The 13,949-nt window shown below is 48.2% G+C and overlaps 1 protein-coding gene across 1 annotated transcript in view; it reads right to left on the bottom strand.

The window, feature by feature from the left end:
• Positions 1 to 13,949, bottom strand: part of LOC127620394 (disks large-associated protein 3-like) — a 139,691-nt gene that overhangs the window by 15,420 nt on the left and 110,322 nt on the right. The window contains exons 3-5 of the mRNA XM_052093619.1: positions 2,626 to 2,843; positions 1,868 to 1,970; positions 910 to 1,099 (exon numbers count right to left, since the gene is read on the bottom strand). Of these exons, the coding sequence (XP_051949579.1) occupies positions 910 to 1,099; positions 1,868 to 1,970; positions 2,626 to 2,843 (511 nt within the window). The remainder of the gene's footprint in view (positions 1 to 909; positions 1,100 to 1,867; positions 1,971 to 2,625; positions 2,844 to 13,949) is intronic.

Here is a 13,949-nt window from a genome sequence, read left to right on the forward strand (position 1 = left end):
GAATATAAATACATGAATTACACATATACATTTTAACTTGAAATTCCCACTTGAGGATTATCATTCAAAAAAGCTTTAGAAATATCCTAATGACTTAAATAACAGCCACACACACACACACACACTCACTCATGCCCCCCCCCACACACACATACACACACACACACTCACAAGCTCTTGAGAGCAGAGACACAAAATTCTGTGGGACACACTCAGAGATTAAAGGAGTTTTTAAAAAGCACGCATAAGCCCTTCTTCTATCTCTCTTCTCCTCTCCTTATCCCTCTCTCTTAAAGACACTCAGACAGTGTGTGTCATGAATGTTGCCTTGGGAAGCTGCAGATGGATGCTTTTGACACTTCACAAGGGCTTTAATAAATCTCTTGAGAATAAGAGACAATGGAAAAATAAATAAAGCCATCTACATGATGCACAGAGAGAGAGAGATGTACATTTATGCAACGAGCAGACGCTTCATCAAAAGTGATTTACATTGCATTTAAAATAAATATTCTATCAGTATGTGTGTTTTCTGGGAACTAAATCCATGACCTTGGTACTACCTGTGCCATGCTCTACCAGTTAACCAACAGAGTGCAACTGCAATCATGCCCATCATGTTGACTACAAGATGAGGAGTCTGAACATTCTCATGGGAATTTGAGCAGTTTACAGTGTTCACAACTTAACATTTGTTTACAGACTTCATATACTGAGGAGAGGTAAAAAGGAAGCCGTTTTGATCTAAATCCCTTAGCTTAAGTTATGTTTCCCCAGCTATTCCTATGAGACTGATCCAAAAACTCATTAAGTCACAAAATCTAATCCCTGTGACAGCATAGAGGCTAGGTAAACCACCACACCAGACTCTCTCACACACACAAACACATGCTGATGATGACCCATCACCTGCTTCGCCCTTCATGCTCCCCTGTGGGCCAGACATGGAGAACACAGACAGACAGTCATCATCCTGGGAGCAGCCGGCTTGGATGGCCCTTACATAGCTGTGACTGCGGGTACGGAAGCATCCAGGCAGATCTAGTGCATCGACAGCCTGTGATTCCATCTCTCCAAACAGGTTCAGAGTGTCTCCAAACTAGAACACAAAACACAGCTGGCTTTTTAAATTATGGTCCACATGCAGATCAAGTTGTTAGAAGATATAAGCAAAATGATTACGTAACAGTAAAAAAAATTCCTTTAACTAAACAAAGCAGTCAAGGAATCGGCAGTAGTTGGGGGTTATGATTTTATGAATGGAAACACTTAACAATAAGACTGTTTACGTACAACATTAGCTACATTATGTACAACATGTATTACATATTTTAAATTGGTATCATGAATTAAAAATAAATAATTATTTCAAGCATTTGTTTATCTTTATTAATGTTGCCATTGCAGAAATTCACTATTCACAAACAGCCATGATTCATTTAATCCAAGAGTGAAAGTGCCCAATAACAGGCTGGTTACTGAGATTAAGCAAGTAGTATTTGGCTGGTCATGTGATTCTAACATGGAAGCCCCCTGAGGGGACCCTCTCCATGTAGAATAAAACAGATTTTATAAGGTTCCCGATATGACTGGATTCTTCATTTCATGTGAGTGCTCATGATTATATATGTTTAAAATTACAGTTCATTTCTTTAGGTTCATTCATTAAATTTCTATTTTTACTTGACCTAACCCTTAAAATGTATATTTTTTACTTGACTAAAATCAGTAAATTCCACATGCAGCATTTTTTGGGATACCTTACAAAACAGTTTTACAGTGTGTGCAGAATATCACCAAGAGCTCACAGCATAAGTTAGTGTAATGACACTTAAGTCAGGACTTGGGCAGCGTGAATGTGTTATACCTGAGAGCTGGTCAGAGAACGTGTATAGCTGCGGGACCGGGATTGGCTTTTTGGAGTTGTACGGCTGTTTGGGTAGGCATCTGTACACTGATTACAGGAGTACCTGAGGAGAAGTGTTTTCTATTAAATCGACAGCTGGCATCAGAACTGCTTGATTCTATTAAACAAAGCACATAAACCTTAACCAATGTAATTTCTGAAACATACATCAATAAGTACATCAATAAAATATGATTTTAATTCAAAACTCTTCTAGTTACCTAAAAAATATTGTTATGTGTCGTTACAATCTGAAATGTGTCAGAACAGAATTTATAGCAAAACACAAATATGCTCTTCATTCTCAATGTTGCCATGAGGGGTGCTATTTTGGTCATTTACGTAAATTGTCTTCTTCTATGGTAGGTTTTCTCTATCAGGTCAATGACTGTAATGGTGAATTATAAATTTACAATTGGAAGAGAATCTTGCTGAGCAAGTAAGCTAAAGTTAGTTAAACGTTTCACTAGCGACTTGCATTACACATCCATTTTGATGGCACAGACATTTTGAAGGTAACTCTTTTGCCCATTTGAGTACTGAGGTATATCACCACCATTCAGGAATGCATATTACAGTAAATTTGTACAATGGGACCATGTGCTTGCAATGTACTGACCAGTCATCAATGTTTGCATATTTCTGGCCTACATCTCAAAACATAAATGCAAAATGGTCACCAAAACCTAAAAATAAAACTAACTAATGTGACAACTGACTTGGATGCAGAGGAGCGCTGGTCCATGCTGACAGAGCGACGGAAAGCTTCTCTCTGGGCGATGAGGGCTGATTTGGGCGAGGCTTTGGGGCTGGTGTCTGAGTCAGCACTGTCGTCATCCCCCATGGCCTTGATGTAGCTGCCACTGCGCATACGTCTGCAGGGGATCTCCCCACCACTATCGGACGGACCACCACCACACCAGTCATCTGAGGGCACCTGCAAGAGTTACACATGACTGTTTTGTCAGTCTGGACTTTTAGGGTAACCAGACATCCATGTTTTGTCCAACTGAAGCTGTCTTCAGAAATCTCCCATTTTTGACTATGCATTGAAAACAGTCCCTCAAAGTGAAATAATTCCTAGTGTGTCAATAAATACCCAGCATCAGAGCCTATAGTTTACCATCTGAAACGTGTGGTGGTTGTTTTGATCCACAAAGGGGGCTGCTTGCAATAGCAAGCATTAGATTGAGCAGAACGAGGGTGTCCAACATGATCACACAGACGTCAATATGCTGCTATGAATGTTCCAGTACTCTGACATCGACCCCATTCTGTCGATTTACTGACAAGTAGCATTTCTTATCAAACATCTTTGCATCAGTTCAAACTTGTTTACCTATTATTGTGGTGTGACTGATAGCACCTTGTGTCAGCACTCTCAAAGATCCAGGTACTCGTTCCGCATTGAAACCAGGAAGTAATCGAATAATCACTGATAAGCGTGATTCAGAGTTTGCATTTTCCCTCTAAGATCCCATTTTTACTCCACTGACGGTTAGTTTTAGGGTTAAGTTTTCGGTTTGGGTGTAGAGTTAATAATATATGCATACCTCTTCACTGTATTACATCATTTATAACTAAAGCTATTTGCTTTAAAACTTGCTTTACAACTCCCACACCCTATGTGGAACTTTTACTAGAAACGGGAGCTCACATGTGTCGTACGTTCAAAAAAACATTCCCGCTTCGGCCACTGGAGATAGCAGTTAGAATTTCCGAGTTCATAAGTTTCTCAAAACTGGAATTGACCCGCTTTTAAATCTATAGATAATAACATTGGAAGAGTCAGTGATATCTTGATCGCTGAACTAGAAAGGTGAGGGTCACCTTAAGGTCTCTCCACTCCAATGAAACTGAGGAAGGCATTTCTATTAATATATGAAGAAATCACTGCTATAGGAGAAAATACAATGTTACTGCATCAGAAATATAGCCTTTATAGGGCTGTGGCTTATTGGCTGTGAAGCAGGGGATTGGTTGACCAGTGGGAACGCAGGGTTGAACTGAGTGCAGCTGAGTAAAATTACGTTTGATTGGCTTACAGGATGAAAGGCACCAGCTGCACATTTAGAGTTGTCATCATACTGGAGCTGCCCCTTGGCTGAGGCATGGATTGAGCACAGATGTGGGGAGATAGCAGGTTATGGAGGGGAGACAAAATATTACTTATTTTCATGAACTCTGCTCTTCAGAGCCATGTCATTTTCTGATACCATCACTGTGTATTATTGCAGTGTATTATTGCCCCCCCCCCCCCATATTTGCTTTCTGACACATATTTTGTACATATATAAAATAGCTTTGTTTTATAAGCCATTGTGGGTTATTCAGTCACTATAAGTTGGCTAGATATTTAAAGAGAGAACTAATAACTCTATCAATCCACACCGAGGAGACAGCATCAGTATTGTCTATTCTTGACAGCAGTATGTTCTCTCTTAAACTTGAAATGTAACTTACTGTGATATATTTTCTCTGGGCTACATGTTTGCTTATCATTTAGGACTCTTAGAGTGGAGATATGAATATTGAATTTATAAATTAACCAACTGAAGTTAATTAGTGCACCTGAGACCGTAGGTAAAGAGTTATCAATGGGGCTGTTACACAATGACAAGGTCTCAGGGGTTTAATATGTCTGTGTGAACAATATAGGATTTGAAAGTATGATGGTGGCTTAGCAGAGGGAACAATTGCTTCATGCATCCTTTCTCACCCCTCTATTTCAGAGACATTAGACAATAATCCTCCCTGGCTCACCCACCAAATTACTAAAGGGAGATGTAGTTGCCCACCCACACATTTGTTTTCTATCATGGTGGGCACTTTCCCTACAAAAAAGACCAGATTAATCAGCATGAAATTCCCATGCTGGCCTAGGCTAGATTATGTTGGCTAGTGCTTGTTTGGTGCTGGTCGAGATAGTGGACCAACTTTTCGCTGGTTGAACAGCATGGTCTTTCTGATGAAGCTGGGGAAGCTAGTTTAAACACCAGCACCAAAATACAACATATGCTGGTGACCAGCAATGCTGGTCTTTTCAGCAAGATCCCCTTGACTTCTATTGTTTTAATACTGAGCTTTTGGTATTTTTTAATTCTTTAAACCAATCTATTCTACATTTTTACAATTTCATTCTATTTTCATTATGACATTATGTTTATTAAGTTGTTTTCCTTGCATCCATTGTTTGCCATTGTTTGGTCCCCACAATGTAAATTATTTCAAGGTTTCCTTGCTGAAAAGACCAGCAGTGCTAGTCACCAGTTTATGTTGTGTTTTGGGTGCTGGTCCCCCAGCATGGCTTAACCAGCTTAATCAGAAAGAAACGTTTGGTTACATATGTAACCTCCGTTCCCCGAGGGAGGGAACGACACGTTGTGTCGGAGAAGCGACACTAGGGGTCTCTCTTGAGCGCCGATATTCACCTCTGACCTATTGAAAAGGGCCAATGAGAGTTGGCAGTCAGTATTTGTATACCCCGGCCCCGCATACGGGTATTTAAGCGGGAAAATACGGAAGTTTAGTCAGGATTTTTCTGAGGAGCCGAAATGGTCCGGCCACAACAGTGGCTCGGTTCAGCGACATGGCGGAGGAAAGACACAACGTGTCGTTCCCTCCCTGGGGGAACGGAGGTTACATACGTAACAAAACGTTCCCCTTCTGTCGCTCTCTCCACGTTGTGTCGGAGAAGCGACACTAGGGGACCCATTCCAATCTTGCCATGCGCTGAACCGTGTACGTGAGCCGCCGATACAGAGGCGGGCAGGGATTTCATCCAGTGCCGCGCATCGTCTGTACCTGGCTGCACGTACCCTTCCCCAATGCCCCATAAGAACATCGGAATCCTTCTAGTTACCCTGGGAGGGGAACAAGGCGATGTTTGCCAACATGGGAACGGGCCAGCCTGGCTGGGCCTCTTTTCTCTCTATGTTTCTTGCATAGAGCAATCACGGCTGGGGCCCTTACATGCATATAGGGAAGGGGGTCTTACCCAGACCCTGCGGAGACCACACCTGCCCTTTTTCTTGGGGAGGAAAAGTGGTAGACACGTCACACGGCCGTCTTAGTGCTCGTGTGGAAAGTATGGTGCGGTGGTAGATCCAGCCTCAAAAGGGGGGAGTTGCTACAGCACGGCGACCGGGACACGGGGGTCCGCTCATAAGGGGACAGAACCGTGGAATTACACACAGGGGGAGTCTGAGCAGGAGGCCTTACCTGCGGAGCACATATACCAGTACAGGGTAGCCATCAGGGTACCCGCAGTGGCTTGGGTCGGTGACTTCCTCCGCTGAACCGTGGACCCGGAGGGCTGGGGAGGAATCGACCAGGGTCCCGACTCGGAGTGGGGCGCCCTGGGAAGAAGGCGCACTACTTTACCTTGACGTCAGGAAAAGGGCGCTGGGCGCAAGTGATCCACCCGGCCGGTCGGTCTACGTGTTACCGAGTTCTACGGGCTCGGACCTGACAAAACACGAGACGCAACCGACTCAACGCGGAGGTTGTAAAACCTTGCGAAGGTGTTGGGTGTTGCCCAACCTGCGGCTCTACAGATGTCTGCTAGGGAGGTGCCCTTGGCCAGTGCCCACGAGGACGCAACACCCCTTGTTGAGTGAGCTCGGACCCGCAAGGGTAGGGGCACGGCCTGGGTGTGATAAGCCAGTGTGATGCGTCGACAACCCAGTGGGTGAGCCTCTGTTTGGAGACGGCATTCCCTTTCTGCCGTCCCCCAAAGCAGACAAAGAGCTGCTCAGAGCGCCTAGTGCTCTGTGTGCGGTCCAGGTAAATGCGCAGGGCGCGCACTGGACATAGCAAAGAAAGGGCTGGGTCTGCCTCCTCCCGGGGCAGCGCTTGCAGATTCACTACCTGATCTCGGAAGGGTGTGGTAGGAACCTTGGACACATAGCCCGGTCGCGGTCTTAGGATCACAGACGTATCTGCCAGACCGAACTCCAGGCAAGTGTCGCTGACAGAGAACGCTTGCAGGTCCCCGACCCTCTTGATAGAGGTGAGCGCGATCAGCAGGGCCATCTTAAGAGAGAGGGCCCTGAGTCCGATTGATTCAAGTGGCTCGAAGGGAGGTCTCTGGAGTCCTGCCAAGACTACTGAGAGATCCCAGGAGGGAACTAGGCCTGGCAGGGAGGGATTCAACCTCCGGGCGCCTCTCAGAAACCTGAGGATCAGGTCGTGCTTACCCAAAGACTTGCCGTCTACAGGATCGTGGTGGGCGGCAATGGCGGCAACATACACCTTGAGGGTGGACAGGGACAGCCTCCTGTCCAGCCTCTCCTGTAGGAACAGGAGCACTGACCCGATCGCGCATCTCTGCGGGTCTTCAGTTCGGGAAGAACACCAATCTGCGAACAAACGCCACTTTAGGGCGTAAAGGTGCCTGGTAGAGGGGGCTCTGGCTTGGTTGATTGTATTCACAACGGTCGCCGGTAAGCCGGCTAGCTCTTCCGCATCCCATCCAAGGACCAGACGTGGAGGTTCCAGAGGTCTGGGCGCGGGTGCCAGAGCATGCCCTGTCCCTGAGAGAGGAGGTCCTTTCTCAGGGGAATTCGCCGGGGAGGAGCTGTCGCGAGAAGCCTGAGTTCCGAGAACCAAGTCCGAGTGGGCCAGTAGGGGGCCACTAACGTGACTTGCTCCTCATCCTCCCTGACCTTGAACAGCACCGGTGCAAGAAGGCTCACTGGGGGAAATGCGTAATTGCGCAGCCCCGAGGGCCAGCTGTGTGCCAGCGCGTCTGTCCCGAGGGGAGCCTCTGTTAGGGCGTACCAGAGCGGGCAGTGGGAGGTTTCCTGGGAGGCAAACAGGTCTACCTGGGCCTTGCCAAACCGTTTCCAAATCAGCTGGACCGACTGGGGGTGAAGCCTCCACTCCCCACTGGGCAGGCGTTGTCGTGATAGCGCGTCCGCTATGACATTGAGCTTGCGGGGGATGTGAGTGGCACGCAGTGACTTGTGTGGCTGGCTCCATAGGAGGAGACGGCGGGCGAGTTGTGACATGTGGCGGGAGCATACGCTGCCTTGGCGATTTATGTACGCCACCACCATGGTGCTGTCCGATCTCACGAGGACGTGTTTGTCCCGAACTAACGGGAGGAGCTTCCTGAGAGAAAGAAGGACGGTCAGCAACTCCAGGCAATTGATGTGCCAACACAGCGGGGCCCTTTTCCAACGGCCCGCTGCTGCGTGCCCGCTGTACACGGCACCCCACCCGGACCGGGAGGTGTCGGTTGTGACCAGAACGCATCGGGACACCTGCTGCAGGGGCACTCCTGCCCGAAAAAAGCAGAGGTCTGTCCAAGGTCGGAGTGTTTTGAGGCAGGCGGGGGTGATCCTTACCCGATGCGTGCTGTGGTGCCATGCTTGTCTCGGGACTCGAGTCTGGAGCCAGTGCTGGAGTGGTCTCATATGCATCAACCCCAGCGGCGCGACCGCCGCGGAGGACGCCATATGCCCCAGGAGCCTCTGGAAAAGTTTTAGAGGGACCACTGTGCCTGGCTTGAAGGAAGCGAGGCAGTCCAGCACTGACTGAGCACGCTCGCTCGTGAGACGTGCTGTCATTGAGACTGAGTCTAACTCCAACCCGAGAAAAGAGATGCTCTGAACCGGAGTGAGCTTGCTCTTTTCCCAGTTGACCTGAAGCCCCAAGTGGCTGAGGTGCCGGAGCACCTGGTCTCTGTGTGCGCATAGTAACTCTCGAGAGTGTGCTAGGATGAGCCAGTCGTCGAGGTAGTTGAGAATGCGGATGCCGGCTACTCGTAGCGGGGCAAGGGCCGCCTCTGCGACCTTCGTGAAGACGCGAAGTGACAGAGACAGGCCGAAGGGGAGGACTTTGTACTGAAACGCCTGGCTGTCGAACGCGAACCATCAGACGGGTGGGTGTCGTGGCAGAATTGAGACGTGGAAGTACGCGTCCTTCAGGTCTACCGCTGCGAACCAATCTAGATGCTGAACACCAGCCAGAATATTCGTGAGCATCTTGAACGGGAGTTTTAACAAGGCCCGATTGAAAACTCGCAGGTCCAGGATTGGTCGTAAGCCGCCGCCTTTCTTGGGTACAATGAAGTAAGGGCTGTAGAAACCCTTCCTCATTTCGGTTGGAGGGACGGGCTCTACCGCGCCCTTGGCTAAGAGGGTCGCGATTTCCATGCGCAGGGAACTGGCATGCTCGCCGTGTACTGCGGAAAAGCGGACGCCCCTGAAGGGGGCGGAGCCGGGCAAACTGAATTGCGTGAATCGAAGTCGAATGGTCCGGTGCAGCCAGCGTGGTGCGTTGGGAAGCGTAAAGCCACGCTTCCCAGCTCTGCACTAGGGGCACCAAAGGGACGAGTATTTTGGACGTACCGGCGGGCCTCGCGAGCGGGCGGAACAGGTAATGCAGCGTCGGGCGGCTTCGTTGCGGCCTGAGGCTGAGGTGCTGAGAATAGGCTCAAAGCACGTACCTTGCTCCGCGCGCCCGGCAGGGGGCGGGTTCGTGACTGAGGAGGAGGTCTCATGTTGGCGTCCTCTGGACTCGTCTGAACCGGCCAGCCGGGGGACAGTCGTGGGCAGGCGGAAGGGCATCTTGAAAAAGACGCGTCCTGAAAAGGACATTCAACGCCGCTGTGTTTTGCTCTTTTAGAGAAATTACTCTTTTAATAGAAATTGCTCTTTTACACGTGTCCGGTGTACTGGGACTGTTGCAATCTGAAAGCACATTGTCGTGAGAATGGCATTTGCGGGCCAGGTGACCCAGAGGCAAAGAAAATAGCTCTTTTATTGAGAATGTGGGTACCACAGCCCCCGTCAGGGGGTGTGGCAAATGAAAAAACAAAGGATTCTCCTCCCGGCCCTCCACCGGGGGACTGAGCGGTCTTACCACCTCCGAAGCTAACGTCTTCGGCTCTGGGTCGACTGTCTCAGGAACGCTTGGGAGCCTTCTGGGTCCTAGAGGGGGTTTGTGAGACAGGGGGCGTACGCCGCCTGCGGGGTGCTCGACGCTGGGGCTGAGAGCTGGGCCCGGGTTGGGGCGGAGCAGGAGCTGGATTTTTCGCCGCAGGGGGATGCCCTCGGCGAGCAGACGGGCAGGGTCCGTAGCGGCAGGTGTGCGGCGGGGCATGATGTGAGAGATGGCCTCCGTCTGCTTCTTCACCGCGGAGATTTGTTGGGCGAAGTCCTCGACGGTGTCGCCGAAAAGGCCAATCTGGGAGACAGGTGCGTCCAGGAAGCGGTTCTTGTCAGTCTCACGCATCTTGACCAGATTGAGCCAGAGATGGCGTTCCTGGACCACTAGGGTGGCCATCGTCTATCCGAGTGCCTGCGCTGTGGCCTTCGTCGCTCTCAGGGCGAGGTCGGTCGCTGAGCGCAGTTCCTGCAGCACATCAGGATCAGGTCCACCCCCGTGCATGCTTCTGAGTGCTTTGGCCTGGTGGACTTACAGGAGGGCCATCGCATGCAGGGCGGAGGCAGCGCGTCCAGCCGCACTGTAGGCCTTCGCGTTGAGCGAGGATGTTGTCCTTCACGGCTTGGATGGGAGTACAGGGCGGCCACGCCAGGAGGTAGGGCTACTGGGGCATAGATGGTACGCAACTGCCCTACCGGCCTGGGGAATCGGCCCGTATCCGTGGCGCTCTCCGCCGTCGAGGGTGGTGAGAGTGGAGCGGGTGGCACCTAGACGAGCGGAGAGCAGGGCTCTCCACGTAGATGTCAGCTCGTCATGCACCTCCGGGAAAAACGGGACCGGGGGGATGCGAGGCCGCGAACAGCGCGCTGCCCCCAGGAACCAGTCATCCAACCGTGAAGGCTGTAGGGAGGATGGAGGGTTCCAATCCAACCCCACGCTCACGGCGGCCCGGGAAAGCATGTCAGACATCTGAGCGTCGGCCTCAGCCTGGGCCTGCTGGCCCGAAGGCGGCAGTCCAGGGGAGTCCTTGGCATCAGACATCACACTCTCCGATGCAGCGGCGAGCTCATCTGCTTCGGGCTCGGGAGGATAGACAGCCGGGCAGTGAGGCGAGCCGCTATCGCCGCGAGCATAGACAGGGACCAGCGAGCGTGTCGGGGAACAGGAGGTTCGCGGGGGGCTACCCGGCAAAACTGCACCCGCTGCCGCCCCCAAATCGCCCCCAGCGCCAACCGCATCGTCCTCAATCCCATGGGAAGAAGGAGCAATGCGGGGTGCAGCTGGGGTGGCTTGCTCTCTGTTGAAAGCAAGCCGCGACCGCAACGTGGTCATGGTCATGTTCTCGCAGTGAGAACATGAGCCATCCACAAACGCCGCCTCGGTGTGATCGCGGCCCAAACACACGAGACAGCGCCTGTGGCCATCTGAAGCGGAGAGCACTCTACCGCATCCAGGAACAACACAGGGGCGGAAGGGCATCTTGAAAAAGACGCGTCCTGAAAAGGACGTTCAACGCCGCTGTGTTTTGCTCTTTTAGAGAAATTACTCTTTTAATAGAAATTGCTCTTTTAAATACACAGTGTGTGTGTGTGTAAGAATTTGCATACCCCGCACCGGACATATGGGTATAAACTTGTGGTTAATACACACAGGGGTTGTCAAGCCACCCGTGGACATGGTGCGTTGGTAGATCCTGCATGACAAGGGAGGAGTTGCTACAGACACATGCCAGTGGAGGGACCGTACCGCGGAAAATACTTCACAGGGAGTTGCCTGAAGCGGGAACTATGCCTGTGGAGCCCAAGCCCAACACGGAGCACTCGACTCGTGGTGGGTCTGGCGGCGAATTCCTCTGCTGAATCTGAAGCCAGAGGGCTAGGGAGGAAGAGCATCCCGGAAGCGAGAGCTTGCTGGCTCACCTGGGAGAAAAGGCGCACTGGATCAACTTGGTGAAGGGCGCAAGGTGCAAGCGGAACACCCGGTCGGTTGTTCCGTATTACCGAGTTCTACTTGCTCGGACCTGTCAAAACACAGGACGAGACCGACTCAACCCTGAGGTTGTAGAACCTACCAATGGTGTTGGGTGTTGCCCAGCCCTCCACTCTGCAGATGTCGTGGGCTTCTCTACTTCTCGTAGAGTGTGCTCGAACCCGCATGGGGTTCACACGAGTTAATATGACGTTCCCATGAATGAATATCTCGTGGCCACAGCATATTATCACGTTCCCATGAGTTAATATGTCGTGGCCAGTCTAATCAAATAATGGGTAAAACAATTAAAATATTGTTAAAATATAAAAATAATATAGTTGACCACGAATTGCCTTATGTTTTCCTTCTGCAAACATTAGTGTCCAACTAAACATAACATTTAAAGAAACTAGCTATTTAGATTCACTTAGATGTTAATAGAGGAGATGTAGCAGTTCAGATAAGATTATAACGACATATTACACGTAATTCCTCTAACTATGCTTTGCCTTAAACATATGTATTCTAAAAGTATTCTGAATGTGTTGCTTTTTTATGTGATGTATTCGGAATACATTACTGCATACATTTAATAAATAATTTCTAGTATTCAGCCCATAATACTTTCTTAAAGTTTTCTGCCCAATCCTGATTACTACAGAGCCTTCATGAAACCCAATTCCTAAATTATAACGTGTGGGTGTGTGTGTGTGTGTTTGTGTTTTTTTCCATTTTATCCCCAAACTATAGCTAAGTGACTATAGGACAAGTGTCTGGTCCCCACATTAGGTGATTTCAGGTTGTTCTGTCCTGTGAGGAACATTTGTAGGCAAAACCTGACCCACACACATATGATAAGACATGTCTTATCTATCAATTGGCCACTCAGTGGGGTATTTAAAGGTCATTTCTTTCAAAGGATGATGCAGCTTGATCTCTATATCCATCTCTGTTCCTACTGGCCCCACCTCTCTTACCCTTTGTGTAATACAAACATATGTACTGAAGCACACACAGACACACCCATATCCAAACATAATTTTGAAAATATACAGAAATACAAGCAAGTGGTTTGTCTTTTTATTTAAACTGGCACAGTGTGAACATAACCCATGTGATCACAATATTTTTTTCTCTTTAAAAGTATTTTTATTTCAATTTTTAAGTTCCATAAAAACTATTCCATAAAAATAAATAAAATAAAATCTTTGTGAAAACGACATCAATGTCCTTTCAAGAACTGAACACTTCAAGGTCAAGTTAAAGTCTCCTCATTTGTATTACTTCATCTTCTGATTTATGTTTGTCAGTAGGAGATAAATTTAAAATGTCAACCATGCCATTGTGATTTTGTACAAAACGAACTGATAATTGAAAAAGGTGGTTAGAAATATCAGATTTAAATTACATTTGTAATAAGCATCTTGTAGTATCAACCTTTCAAGCTTGTAATATTAATATGTGAACCCTGTTACCATTCTGAATTACACAAAACATGTATTAATTTAGCTTGGGATGGCACATTGCAATTTATTAACACTTAAACACATCATTCGTCTAAAATAATGTTTAAAATTTAGCAACAAAATATTTTAATCACCTACTCAAACTGGAAAATGTACTATTTCATATAATGACTCCATGTTTCTGCAAACATGTAACTGTAATATCACTGTATTCATTTAAGATTGTTTGTCAAATCATTGCCCTTCTGATCATTTTACGATCATCCTATTCTTTTTCCCTAAAGCCCCTAATATTCATTCTTATTGTATTGACACATTTCACTTCCTCCTGCTCCCCTGCTAATTACAACACAGACAGGTTGACTTGTAACAGAGGACTCATTTCCTGCATCCCCCTGTTTTCAGATCAGATAAAAAAACTGCTCTCAAACGATGAGCCCCCTACCAAGCTGGAAACCACTGATGGGTTTCTTCCTCCCCTGGGGCTCATGGTAGCAGAGTCAGCTGCTCTGCCTTCAGCTATCACTGTTAGACCGCATGCAGCTTCTTTAGGCCCAGTTGATTTTTATGATGAAACAAAGATTTAAAATCGGTGGGGAGTATATAATGATTAGCTATATAGCTATCAGTGTTAGTGAGGCTACTTTGAAACTGTTTCCAATGCAGCAGTACAAGATATTCATTATTTAAAGAAGTATTTACTAAAAGTAAAT

The sequence above is a fragment of the Xyrauchen texanus genome, chromosome 26 (genome assembly GCF_025860055.1).
Source record: "Xyrauchen texanus isolate HMW12.3.18 chromosome 26, RBS_HiC_50CHRs, whole genome shotgun sequence".
NCBI classification, from domain to species: domain Eukaryota; kingdom Metazoa; phylum Chordata; class Actinopteri; order Cypriniformes; family Catostomidae; genus Xyrauchen; species Xyrauchen texanus.